At 39.9% G+C, this 14,730-nt stretch overlaps 1 protein-coding gene across 5 annotated transcripts in view; it reads right to left on the minus strand.

Annotated features, from left to right (window-relative positions):
- The window catches only part of NCKAP5 (NCK associated protein 5), a 1,042,158-nt gene that overhangs the window by 332,904 nt on the left and 694,524 nt on the right, over positions 1 to 14,730 (minus strand). For all 5 annotated transcript variants that reach the window (XM_061199363.1, XM_061199362.1, XM_061199380.1 and 2 more), the window contains one exon: positions 4,148 to 4,235. In XM_061199363.1, coding sequence (XP_061055346.1) covers positions 4,148 to 4,235 — 88 coding nt within the window. The remainder of the gene's footprint in view (positions 1 to 4,147; positions 4,236 to 14,730) is intronic.

Below are 14,730 nucleotides of genomic sequence, written 5' to 3' on the forward strand. Positions count from 1 at the left end.
AGGAGAAATGACAATGGAACCAGAGTTTGAAGTGATGTATTTTGAAGATGGAGGAAAGGGCCAAAAGCCAAAGAATGCTAGGATCTAGAAAAGGCAAGGAAATAATTCTGTCCTGAAGCCTCCAGAAAGAATGCAGCCCCGCCAGTACAGTGATTTTAGACTTTTGACCTCCACAATTATAAGAGAATAAATTTGTGTGGTTTTAAGCCATTAAGTTTGTTACAGCAGCGATAGGAATCTAACATACATAGGTCCAAAAATAAATGAATAACTGTCATTTGAATGAATGAATGAGCAAATGAATGAACGGATGAATGAATGGAGAGAGCTCTAAATAGCCAGTGGAAAGGCCTAGGTTCAAGTCCCAACTTAGATGATATCTAGCTACATAACTTGGGCACCATCATTTCATCTCTCCAGAAATTCTCCGCATAAAGAGTCGAGGCCATGGAGTCAGACTGACTACGGTTCGAATCCCTTCTAAGCTACTTCCAGGCTGCACCTTTGGGCAAGAGCTCACCTCTGGGAGCCTATGCCCCCGTCTATCCTCACTAACGCGAGGATAGTGACAGTACATCCTGCACAGTTGTGGGGACCGAATGAGCTACAGTCTAATCACAGTCAACGGGACTCTGAACTAGACAAATTGGAAACTGTGGTCACATAAAAATGGCATTAATGTCACTTCATGCCCAAACCTTGAAATGATGCAAACTCTCCAAATTACAAAAAGAGTCAAGAAGTGCACAGTGACAAAGCCGGTGAAACCACTGACAGCCGCAGGGCGGGTCTGTCTCAGCTGCTGAACAGAAACACCTACTGACCTTTGAGCTGGTCCAGGTGAAATTATACAAGCTCTAAATGATACAAGTAACCAACTCTGAGAAGTCTTCAGGAACACGCCCCTCCAACAAACTACGACCACCTTTCACATGCATGCTCGGCAATTAGCACAGGCCTGGAACTCAGAAAGCTGTTACTCTACTGTTATTAACTCGATGATAAAAGCCTCAGAACAAACACTTCCATGATGGAAAATAAAACCCACTCCAGCTTTCCTGTGGGTCTCAGCTTTGCATGGGCCTCTGGCTCCTGTCAGAGAAATCTTATAGTTGGAAAATCTGAGTCAGGTGTGCTAATAACCCTCCGTATTATGAAGCAATAAATTTCCCAGCTCTTACCCAAAACAAAGAATGCGGCTTCAGGGAGTGTGAACTATGCACTCCACTGGTTTCACCACATACATCTTGCACAACCGATTTTCCTACTAGCCGCCATATTTCGAACACTAGGACGACTGAGGTGGCAGGGACCTCCCTGGGACTCCGTGCCACCCTTCTCTCTGTTCTCATGTCTTGAATCCCCAGAGGACAAAGTTGTGCCTCGTCCACAATAAAAACTCAATAAATAGCTGTTGAACGTATAAATGACCTTTATGGTTCATGTAACCCAAATCCCTCTCCAGTTTTCCAGATAATGAGCCTGAGGCCAATGAGAGCAATGGCTGAAAAATCCCTTCCGTGTAGCATGAATTCATATTAGTAACTGTCCCCTCTCTAGAGAGAAGAGCTGATTTCCCAGATCTAATAGACTGGGTGATTAAGAGGAAATAGTTGGAAAACACATTTTTAAAAGTCTCTCTGTTTTTCTAAGAAGCTTCCGGTTTCACAAAACGAATTCTGATGATAAGAGTGTATACTATGGGGCTTCCCTTGTGGCGCAGTGGTTGAGAATCTGCCTGCCAATGCAGGGGACACGGGTTCGAGCCCTGGTCTGGGAAGATCCCACATGCCGCGGAGCAACTGGGCCCGTGAGCCACAATTACTGAGCCTGCGCGTCTGGAGCCTGTGCTCCGCAACAAGAGAGGCCGCGATAGTGAGAGGCCCGCGCACCACGATGAAGAGTGGCCCCCGCTTGCCGCAACTAGAGAAAGCCATCGCACAGAAACGAAGACCCAACACAGCCAAAAATAAATAAATAAATAAATTAATTAAAAAAAAAAAGTTTAAAAAAAGAGTGTATACCATGGTTTTGGCTAACAAGTGTGTGAAGAGATTAGCAAAGAATGATGAAAAGAAAATAAGAACTTGGTGAAACAGAGCCACAAGGAGGAGACTGGAAAAAGCACAGGAGGAATGCTGAATTACTTAGCTCTAATTAAAGCCTGGTGTTACCTGTGATGGGGGCAGAAGACTGACATCTCAGGTTCATGTGACTCTTTAAGGCTAAACAGAACCATTTAATGCAGAGTCAAGCCTGAGTTTTTACTTATACATCAATTTTCTGCCAAAGCAAATATAATACCTAGGAAAGATTCAGAGCTAGAAGGACTTAAATCCATATCCTTACTGTAGGCGACCACACATCAGGAGAAGCCAGGCATGCCTTTCCTATGTGAAGGCCACCTCAAGAAGAATCTAAACCTTTTCCTGAGAAATGGATTTGAGCGGTTTTTCTACTGTTGTTACGGAGCTAATTTTGTTTTCAAGATTTTTTTGATGCGGACCATTTTTAAAGTATTGAATTTGTTACAATATTGCTTCTGTTTTATGTTTTGGTTTTTTGGCCATGAGGCCTGTGGGATCTTAGCTCCCCAACCAGGGACTGAACCCACACCCCCTGCATTGGAAGGTGAAGTCTTAACCACTGGACAGCCAGCGAAGTCCCTATGGAGCTAACTTTTATCTCCTCCAAGGCGGCTTAAATCAACCCCTTATACTGCTTTCACTGGAGATAGAGAACAGTTGTCCCCGTTGTCATACTGTAGTTCTGTAGATGTCTCAAGAGTCAACGATTTAGGACATAGACTTCTTAAGGTTAATTCTATCTAGATTTCTTAACTTTATTGATACTGTGACTTTTATTGTCAGATTCCTCTCAATCTTTGTCATAACAAATTGGGTTGCAGAGCCCAGAACCCGTGAACTCAGGGACGCTAGCGTGAAATGATCTTTACCAGCCGGATTCCTAGGCTTGCCTCCCCAGACCCACATGCTTTTTAGCTAGCCAAAACCTAGGGCTGCCCAGTGATCACCTTAAACTTTGGCCCATTTCCTTTCCTTCTTTAGCTTTTGAAAGCCCCCTATGCATAGTCATGCAATGGATATTGGGTGTCTATTTGTGATTTTCAGTGCTTTTCAATGAAAGTCCTACATTGATCTAGATAGAGAGCCTGGGCTCTCTCTGCTGTCAGAGCCTTCTCATCTGTGTGGCCAACTTGGGTCATGCTCAGATTAGATGCCCTGCTTCCCAGCCTGGTCACTTCACTAGTGTTAAAACACCGTGGGATAAGGGCTATCAGAAGATAACTTGTTGGGACTTCCCTGGCAGTCCATTGGTTAAGACTCCGCACTTCCAATGCAGGGAGCGCGGGTTCGATCCCTGGTCGGGGAACTAAGATCCCATGTGCCACGCGGCGCAACCAAAAAATTAATTAATTAATTAATTAAAAAAAAAAAGACAACTTGGTACTGCATTGACCACTGACTCTCTTTGGACCTGTACAGACTCCACATGGCCTGAGGCACAAGACCACACCCATGAGCTGAGAAGACAGGCATAACCCCGGCCAGCTCTTCCATGTCCCCTCAGTCTCACCATCAAACTTGTCATCTCACCAGCCATGATACAGTCCCCGTGAGCTTCTTACTCTCCAGGAGCCTGCCATGCATGTTCACACCACTGCCCCTTTACCTAGGCTTCCCTCTGCCTGGAATGTTCTTTCTCTTGTTCTCTACTCCTCAGGTCCACCTTAAATGTCAGACCTCTGGGAAGTATTCTTTACCTTCCCTGGGCAGGAGGAGTCAGTGCCTCCCCTGTGTTCCAGAGAATGCTGTAGATGCCTCTCTTACAGCCTTGACCACAGAGTACCGCGATACTTCTATAGGTCTCTCTGCATCTCTATAAATGTATTTTTTGTACCTTCCTACAAACAAACCTACAATTCCTTTCACAAAGTACAAGAAATGAATGAGTTAAATGAATGTGTACAGTATTCCTCAAACAGAGGTGACTGGTGTGGCTCCCAGCACTGCGGTCTGGACCATCCTTTTTTTATTTATCTCCAAGTTAGGGAGGACAGAGCTAGAGAAATCCAAGCAAAACAAGCCAACCAGTATCCAGCCAAGAGCATGACAACGTGGTGTACCTGATAGACCATTATATTAACAGTTTCTTCTTTTTTCTGTTCTGGAGGTCCTTGACTCTGCAGTAGATTTCGTACTGTTTCTTCCATCCTGAAAAACAAACAAAAATAAATAAATAAATAGGTAGATAGATAAATGAATAAATGAATTCTTTAAGAAATGTTTCCTATTAACATGGGTCTGTTCCAGTTTGTAGAAATCATTCTTTAGTATATTATTCCCTAAACCTGGAAATCTCTTTTCTCTTCTCTCTCCTTCATCCCCTATATTAAGAATCTGTCATGAAGTCCTTTGCGATCATTCTGCAGAATGGCTCTGGCTTCTCTCTCTTTACCATTCAGGTCTCTATCCTTGGCCTCCTATGTCTGTACACAGGCAAACATCTCCCAACGTCCCTCTTCACTTTCCGTTTGACACAGTGTCGCCCCAGTAAGTTTCCTGAAATACCACTTTGACTTTTTAAAATCAGTTTTCAAAGTTGACAAATCCTACGTGAATCCATTTTCACCATTAATACACTGTTACGTCTTTCCAGGGTGGTCTTTCTATGTCAGCACACAAAGATCTACTTTTTTTCAACTGCTTCCTAATATTCCATGATGTGAAGGCACCATAAATTATTTAACCATTCCCCTGCTGATGGAATTTAAATTACTTCAAAAAAGCTTGCTATTTGAATTAAGAAATATCTTTACAAATACATCTTAGTGCACATTTATGAGTAATTCTATAGGTTATAATATACATTGTATGCTATAATCGTATTTTAAATGCCCACTTCAAACCCTTCCCCTTCCCAACCCCCTCCCCCAAACCCAAAAATAAAGAGTAAAACACACACACCCATTTCCATTTCCAGACATTGTCTCAGGCTGTTATTACTTCTTGGAATGCCAACACCCTTTCACCTTCTCATGGGCCATCCATCTTTCAAAATCCACCTCAAGTTTCACTTCCTAAGAGACTTCTTTATTAGTCCCCTACTTCTATGAATTCTTATAGCCCTATACTTTAAATCATTCATTCTATCACTTAAAAACTCTCCACTTTAATACTCAAAGATTTCATGTATGCATGCTTTGTCTTCTGAAGTAAACTACAATATTTGATATAGAATCATGTCATATATTTATGTGCTTCCCTCAATTACAGATAAAGTAGGTACTCAGTAGACATTATTATATGAATCCCTTGTTAATTAGTTTTTAAAAATACTAAGTGCCTACTCTGTACCAGGCACTGACTGTGTATGTTCAAACTATGTTCGAATGGCCTCATCCTTGGGACTCATGCGTGAGGATTCATGGACCAGAACTCTGAGAGCAGGCTGCCCGAACTGAACACAATGGACACAGTGCTCTCATGCCCAGAGCCTGAGTCGGCTGTCTTTTCAAGTCCCATCCTGAAGCATGTATTTTAGTGACTCAATATAATCCTAGTTTAGGAGATTTGTCGGGGGAAGCAGGCTGACCCAGCACCTCTCTCTCACTAGGGCTTCTAGCAAGACAAATTAGGGGCTCTAGGAGGCCTCTGAATTCCCAGAAGTGGCAAGACCCTTACAGTAACCAAGGTAGTGTGGTTCAGAATGCCAACTACTCATATGGCGCATCACCACTTAGCAGAAGAGTAAAGACACTGCGGATGAACTGGGCCAATCCAAACCTGGATTATAACAGGGGAAATTCTGCCTTCACATGTGATGGCACCAGGATCCATTCAGGATTTTGAGAAGATGGTGGACGCTGATTATGAGTGCACAGAGAATGATTTGTGACTATACATTTACTCAAGCCATCTCTTCGTGCACCCAGCCAGGAAAGCAAAGTCTGTTCCCTATATTTTCACATATCTTATGACATTAATGATAATAAAATTAAATAGTACTTTTAACTTGTCAAAGACCTCTCACGTCTATTAATCATTATAATGCACTTTTAAAGTATCATTATATCTCTGTGGTAGATGAGAAAGCCAAGGTCCAGAAAGGTTGAATGGCTTACTTACGGGATCACGGTTAGTTGGACAAGGAATTAGGATTAAACCATTTTCACGACTGTAAAAACAGCATCCTTTTTCCACTAGGCCTTATTTACATTCAGGGAAATGATCTGAAATGAAGAGGAGTCTTAACTCCGAATTAAGAGTTGTCTTTGTGAAAATCTATTGGATGCTGAACCCAAGAAAGCAACAATATTATTTCTGACCTGGGGAGAGCTTTATGTGAAAAGAATAGGTGTGAAGAAGTCACAAATTCTGAAATAATAAGTGATGAAAGCCAATTTCTAATACTTTATTTCATTTTATATAACAGAGACAACCTCTTGAATGACAGTAGATTTTCCATGATATTTACTAAATCTACCATAAATAAGAAAAATAATGATAATGGTAATAACTTGCTCAAGATCACTCAGCAGGGACTAGTCTCTTGTTTCCTAAATATTAGTCTACTTTCTTCCTATCTTCGCACGGAGACTGAAAGTCTTTCTTATTTCAATCCTTATTTTATTCATTTATAAACATTTGGCTTAATTATGGGCCAACAGTTAAAACTCAAATAAAATCTTGTCTTTGTCATCAATAATTTAAAATACAATTCTGTCTCAGTGCATATCTTGCTGAATTATCTCTTCTGTATAATTAAAAGTTCTACGCACAAGTTGCTGGATCAAAAAGAAAAACATTTATTCACCTTCCCCCCGTTCTTCTTGGCTTCAAAGTTTAAAAAAAAAAAGAAAGAAAAAAGAGGGGGTGGAAAGAAAGTTGTTAAAACAGGATCTCAAACAGCCTAGACCCACGGTAACACAGTGAACACTTTTCTGGCACAAATTCATGATTAATTAAAACCAATTTCATTTCCAAGCTACAGCTTGGAACAGAGTTGTAGGGATCCAGCCCTACCCTTGGTAAAAAATTAAGTTGTCTCATCTTTCATAACCTTTATGAATCTGCTAACAGAGAAATATTTTGAACCTGATAGGAATATACCATTATTCCCTAATGATATCTTTTTAAAAAAAATTCTCATTTAGCAAACTTCTCTATTTTCCCGAAAATCAAAGACTATGAAGCATCATCCATTGTAGTGTAATGCCCAATGACATTTTACTTTATTTTATTATTTTGATAGCTGATGTATGAGGGATTGCATTACCAGTCTGCACACAGAATAATCTATCATCTGTTTCTCAGATGTGACTAAAAATAACACAATTCCTTTCCCCAGGTCAGGCATGGGCAGAGTTTTTTGTTTTTGTTTTTAAATTGCTGATTGGTTCAATCTATCATTAAACACTTACCTTAATTAATGCCTTCTAGTTCTTTTTTTTTTTTTGAAACAGTTGCTCTTTTTCTTTTTTTTATTAATTTATTTATTTTTATATTTATTTTTGGCTGTGTTGGGTCTTCGTTTCGTGCGAGGGCTTTCTCTAGTTGCAGCAAGCTGGGGCCACTCTTCACCGCGGTGCGCGGGCCTCTCACTATCGCGGCCTCTCTTGTTGCGGAGCACAGGCTCCACACGTGCAGGCTCAGTAGTTGTGGCTCACGGGCCTAGTTGCTCCGCGGCATGTGGGATCTTCCCAGACCAGGGCTCGAACCCATGTCCCCTGCATTGTCAGGCAGATTCTCAACCACTGCGCTACCAGGGAAGCCCAATGCCTTCTAGTTCTTTTTTGTTTTTTCCTTTTGTCTGACCTGAGATTAAATCCTTTCTTCCTCTAGTAGCTATCATAACTAAAAACCCTCTAGGCCAAAATTATACTTAGTGAGATGTAATAAATTCTAATGTATATTAAGTGAACTATTTTTAAAAAGTTAAGTCCTACACAAGTCAGAAAAAATAAACCAAATTCATATGCAAACAGTATATTTCAAGTAACATAGATATAAATGTAGGAATTGTATTTAATTGAAAATAGATTCCGTGTTTTAAGGTACGTATCATTTAATTAATAAATTTTTACTATAGTATTTCCTCTAGGGGAAGAAAAAAGCATAGGCTTTGCTTAAAAAGGGCACTAACTTAAAGTTAGAAAAACAGAACATTAAAAAAGAACACATGAGAAGAATAACAATTCAAAAGCACATAAGAGCTGGATTAGTGAGGATCTGAAACAAAATCTTCTCCCTGTACCCAGGGGTCCACCTTTGTCACAGACCCCCTTCTAAAGAGCAGATGACTGGGGAAGTTGTCATTGGATCTGCATCCATGTCTCACAGAGACAGTCTCCCTACCCAACAAAGGAAGATCCTTCTGGAATTAAATATTCAAAGACAATGGTTTCCTGAATCCTTTCAAGGCAGGAAACTACCTAATCATTCAGGGCCTGATAACGTCAGGAGTCTCTTTACCATCAGAGAATATGATTTGAGCCCTGAAGAACTTGACTCATTCAATAATGAAAATACTATTAGAAAACACAATCCCAGGGCACACTGGGAGCTGTTCATTCTAATAGCAGGTAAAGCAAAGTGAACTCTTCCACATCCCTTCCTTCCTCCCCAAATTTAGCCCTCTCTTTTGCCTAATGACACTCTGGGAACTGATCAGAACATTAGACTGAAGCGTTCTTTTGTGACTCTTGTGATCAGATATTCAGTTTAGCATGTCATTTTTGACAGAAATAGAACAAAATGAACACAAAACAAGAAGCCACACTCCCCGGCTCAAACTAGTAACTGATGAGGCTCTTTGAACTAAAAGCTGAACCGAATCATATTTTTGTTTTTAAGAAATATTTTAAGCTACGTATTTGCTGATTAATCACATTAAATAAAAATGAAACTAATAATGCAATTACTCAATATCCTCCCATATTTTCCTTTGTGAGAGGCTGCAAGACGAGAACCCACCCACTTCTGCTAGAAGTACATGCCATATTCTCTTCACCTACACCGTGCACTTTGTTGAAAGCTGCTGCTGTGACTTGCAAATTGCTTCTCCTTGTGTTTCACTGTATTTGACTAGCAATCTTCTCATTTTGAGAAAGTGTGTCAGTTTAAGCAAGGGTGCTGCCATGATCGAATTTCATTTTAAAGACAAGAAGAAAGGGACTGGGGTTCAAATAGAAAGAAGGCTGAGGGGCTTGAGTCACTGCAGCACCTCTCCTTCACCTGGAGCCTCCTCCCTATGAAGTCATCCCATGTGACCCCATATAGAGAACAGCACTCATCCGGCAAGGTCAAAGGCCAAAATGGGGACAAGCATCCTTCCCATATCTGCTGGAAAAAAGAGAAATGCTTACAAGACAGTCTTTCATTGGATGACTATTAGCAGGGTTAAAAAATTTTAGCACACTACCACTGGGATATTCAGAAAAAATACAATCCATTTATTTTGTATATAATCAAAAATCTTTTTTCTTGAGCCTCCACATGCTGACTAGCATTAACTTTTGCCCAAATCTTACTACAAATCCTACACTTTGTCTAACACGACGGATTTTTAAATCCATTGAGAAACAAGTGTCCATCAACAAGAGAATATATAAGCAACTGTGTTAACAGGTAAACCTCAAAGATACTGCCGGTTTGGCTCCAGACCACTGCAATAAAGCAAATATTGCAATAAAACAAGTCACACAAATGGTTTTCTATTGCATATAAAAGTTATGTTTATACTACACTGTACTCTATTAAATCTACAATAGCATTATGTCTAAAAAACAATGTACATACCTCAATTAAAAATACTGCTAAAAAACGCTATCATCTGATAAAACTGGGTTGCCGCAAACCTTCAATTTGTAAAAAAAAAATATATAGTATCTGGGAAGTACAAGAGAGCAAAGTGCAATACAACGAGGTGTGCCTGTGTATATTTCCCACATTGGAATCCTATTTAGCAACAAGAGGAATAAGCTGATGCATGCAATGATACGGAAGAATCTCACAAACATTATGCTGAGTGAAAGAAGCCACACACAAAAGACTAAATACTACATGATTCCATTTGTATGTAACTTTAGTACAGGAAAAATTAATCTATGATGTAAAATTTAAGAACAGTGATTGCCAGGGAGGGCAGAGACTGACTGGTAAGGGACACAAGGAACTTCCTGGGATGACACTGACATTCTGTATCTCCACAGGGGTTTGTATTGCACAGGTGTAAGCATTTGTTGGGATTCATCAAAGGCTGCATTTAAGATTTGTGTATATCACTGTATATAAATTTTATCTTGAAAGAAAAAATGCACTGTAAACAAATATGGAACTTTAATTAGTGCTATACATGCTCAAGTATGTACATAATTTGGGGTGAAATGTAATGATGCCTGAAGTTTACTTTGAAATGCATCAACGATTAGATAGATGGATGGAGAGAGAGATGGATACATGGCTAGACATATGGTACAGCAAGTACAGTAAAAGTGAGTGGTAGAATCTAATTGTTGGGTATACAGTGTTCACTGTAAAATTCATTCAACTTTTTGTATATTAAAAATTGTTTATACTAAATTATTGACAACGTTTTGTTCATTTTTTTTAAAAAGTAGACCTTATCTCTTGGGTAAAAATGTCGAAGAGAAGCAACTGCTTTTCTTCCATAGATAGTTCCTAGATGTATGCAGGTCTGGTTGCATGGATCACGATCTTTACAGAGAAAGGAGACTTGTCATCTTATATCTGGAGAGAAGTCACTTGTCTACAGATTTGTTGCTGGCCCTTCTGCTTCTATGTCTGAAGGTCTTGAGGCTGTTCCCAGTCTGTTTGTTCTGTTTGATCAGAGCCTGGAGGTATGTATGGCACTCTGACCTTCACCTTAGCTTCTGCTTGCTACACTGTTCTGAATCTTGGTCGCCACCTCCAATGAGCTTGCTGACCTGGCAGTTTATCTTCAGACACATCTGTAAGAGTGCCCTTGACCTGCCATAGCAGGCCCACGGGGTCTCCAGGCAGCCTCAAAATCGCACAGAATCTGAAGAATGCCTGGAAAGGTAAAACCCACAATCTCCTTTGTGCCTGAGCATGGTGGACCACCAAGTGGATGCTCTTCTTTCCTTAAGGAGAAGCCCTTCCTTTGTACTTTCTTTACACTCTGCGCACTTTTCCATCATAGCCTTACAGCATCTTATTAATGATCTCTGAGTTCCTTGAGGTCACTGACTGTGTCTTGTTTATTTTATCTCTAACAGCTAAGCACAGCTAGTGTTGCTGACTCGGCGTTCAATAAATTCTTTTTTGGGTGAATGAATGAATCTAATAGTTTTTTCACACATTCGTTTCCTGGCTCCTTATATTTTCACTTCCCCATAGACCCATATGTAGATGTAACTGGTCAGAGAGAAGTGGTAACAAGAGAGAGGTACCAGCAAGACTAGAGGGGCTAATTATTAAGCTGCGACACGTGGGGCTAAGATGCAGGGCTCCTGGTCATTAGTAAAACAAATCAAATATCTCCTAGAAATAACTCCCTGCTCTTTCTGTCACATTTAATATGCAGTCCACAGTTCATACGCTTCATTTGCAACTAACTAGTTTAGATGGTTAAAATATTATCCTTATAAGGCCAGGGTTTTCTAGATTCAATCCTTAGTCTGGACATCCTTTACCATCTAGCAGACTAATCTCTGCTAAGAGACCTCAGGGCTCTACTGCTAGGGGAGAAAAGATCGGAGAATTATCTTAATGAAGAACATATTTTGCATGGCCTCACATATCGTTTGCTTTTAAATATCTTTTTCCCATTCTACTCCCATTGCTTTCCTTGACAACCCATCCTCCCTCCCCAGTTTAACTGCAGTGCAAAGCTTTCCTCAAGTTAGGGAGTGAGTGGAAAAGCTGACTAATTTTCAATTTCAAGATGAAACTGTTCATGTGGAAACTTTACTAGTTTAGAACTAGGTTCCACCCAACTGCACCAACTTGTTTCCTTAGCAAATGAGTTTCCTCACTTAGAAGCTAGAATATCTAAGCATGTAAGCAGGGACAATCCCCAGGTTGGCCGTGACTTTGATGTTCTTAACCCAATCTCTGCTTATCCTGGCTCTAATAGTTGAGAATAGGAAATCTACAGTGACAATAATGAAAAACTGCACTGAAACTGAAACTCACTCTGGATAAATGTTGGAGGCCTGGGATTTCTTATTTCTTTCTTAGATGATATATATTTTTAATTCAGCACGAATTTTGCAAGTATAATACCATTGCCCAGGAACCACAGTGCTCTAATTCACTCATGGGGATGCAACACCATTCATAAACAGATCGAAAGGTGCTAGTCTAATTTGAATTACTGCATCATATTCACTCCAGGGCCAGCTGTGTGTGAACAGAAAGCAACATAAATTTTCTCATAGGCAGGCTTACGCTAATTCTGCATGGGGAGATCACTGCATGGAGAAAGGCAGATTTGGAGAGGGCAGGGAAGCAGAGAGCTGCATTCACTCGCAATTTTCCACATGGAGTTGAAGGGAATTCCCTAAATGTTTTCTTTTTTTCTTTACTTCATTTTTTTTTAACCATCTTTATTGGAGTATAATTTCTTTACAATGATGTGTTAGTTTCTGCTTTATAACAAAGTGAATCAGCTATATGTATACATATATCCCCATATCTCCTCCCTCTTGCGTCTCCCTCCCACCCTCCCTATCCCATCCCTCTAGGTGGTCACAAAGCACCAAGCTGATCTCCCTGTGCTATGCAGCTGCTTCCCACTAGCTATCTATTTTATATTTGGTGGTGTATATATGTCCATGCCACTCTCTCACTTGGTCCCAGCTAACCCTTCCCCCGCCCTGTGTCCTCAAGTCCATTCTCTACAACTGCATCTTTAATCCTGTCCTGCCCCTAGGTTCTTCAGGACCATTTTTTTTTTTTTTTTTAGATTCCATATATATGTGTTAGCATACGGTATTTGATTTTCTCTTTCTGACTTACTCCACACTGTATAACAGTCTCTAGGTCCATCCACCTCACTACAAATAGTTCAGTTTCATTTCTTTTTAAGGCTGAGTAATATTCCATTGTATATATGTGCCACATCTTCTTTATCCATTCATCTGTCGATGGACACTTAGGTTGCTTCTATGTCCTGGCTATTGTAAATAGAGCTGCAATGAACATTGTAGTACATGACTCTTTTTGAACTATGGTTTTCTCACAGTATATGCCCAGTAGTGGGAAAGCTGGGACGTATGGTACTTGTATTTTTAGTGTTTTAAGGAACCTCCATACTGTTCTCCCTAGTGGCTGTATCAATTTACATTCCCACCAACAGTGCAAGAGGGTTCCCTTTTCTCCACACCCTCTCCAGCATTTATTGTTTGTAGATATTTTGATGATGGCCATTCGGATGGGTGTGAGGTGATAACTCATTGTAGCTTTGATTTGCATTTCTCTAATGATTAGTGATGTTGAGCATCCTTTCATGTGTTTGTTAGCAATCTGTATATCTTCTTTGGGGAAATGTCTATTTAGGTTTTCTGCCCATTTTTGGATTGAGTTGTTTGTTTTTTGATATTGAGCTGCATGAGCTGCTTGTAAATTTTGGAGATTAATCCTTTGTCAGTTGCTTCATTTGCAAATATTTTCTCCCATTCTGAGGGTTGTCTTTTCATCTTATGTTTTCCTTTGCTGTGCAAAAGTTTTTAAGTTTCATTAGGTCCCATTTGTTTATTTTTGCTTTTATTTCAATTTCCCTAGGAGGTGGGTCAAAAAGGATCTTGCTGTGATTTATGTCATAGAGTGTTCTGCCTATGTTTTCCTCTAAGAGTTTTATAGTATCTGGACTTACATTTAGGTCTTTAATCCATTTTGAGCTTAATTTTGTGTATGGTGTCAGGGAGTGTTCTAATTTCATTCTTTTACATGTAGCTGTCCAGGTTTCCCAGCACCACTTATTGAAGAGGCTGTCTTTTCTCCATTGTATATTCCTGCCTCCTTTATCAAAGATAAGGTGACCATATGTGTGTGGGTTTATCTCTGGGCTTTCTATCCTGTTGCATTGATCGATATTTCTGTTTTTGTGCCAGTACCTTGTTGTCTTGATTACTGTAGCTTTGCAGTATAGTCCGAAGTCCAGGAGCCTGATTCCTCCAGCTCCATTTTTCTTTCTCAAGATTGCTTTGGCTATGCGGGGTCTTTTTTGTTTTCAAACAAATTGTGAAAATTTTTGTTCTAGTTCTGTGAAAAATGCCATTGGTAGTTTGATAGGGATTGCACTGAATCTGTAGATTGCTTTGGGTAGTATAGTCATTTTCACAATGTTGATTCTTCCAATCCAAGAACATGGTATATCTCTCCATCTGTTCGTATCATCTTTAACTTCTTTCATCAGTGTCTTATAGTTTTCTGCATACAGGTCTTCTGTCTCCTTAGGTAGGTTTATTCCTAGGTATTGTATTCTTTTTATTGTAATGGTAAATGGGAGTGTTTCCTTAATTTCTCTTTCAGGTTTCTCATCATTAGTGTGTAGGAATGCAAGAGATTTCTGTGCATTAATTTTGTATCCTGCTACTTTAACAAATTCATTCATTAGCTCTAGTAGTTTTCTGGTAGCATCTTTAGGATTCTCCATGTGTAGTATCATGTCATCTGCAAACAGGGACAGCTTTACTTCTTTTCTGATTTGGATTCCTTTTAT

The sequence above is a fragment of the Eubalaena glacialis genome, chromosome 1 (assembly GCF_028564815.1).
Source record: "Eubalaena glacialis isolate mEubGla1 chromosome 1, mEubGla1.1.hap2.+ XY, whole genome shotgun sequence".
In the NCBI taxonomy this organism is placed as follows: domain Eukaryota; kingdom Metazoa; phylum Chordata; class Mammalia; order Artiodactyla; family Balaenidae; genus Eubalaena; species Eubalaena glacialis.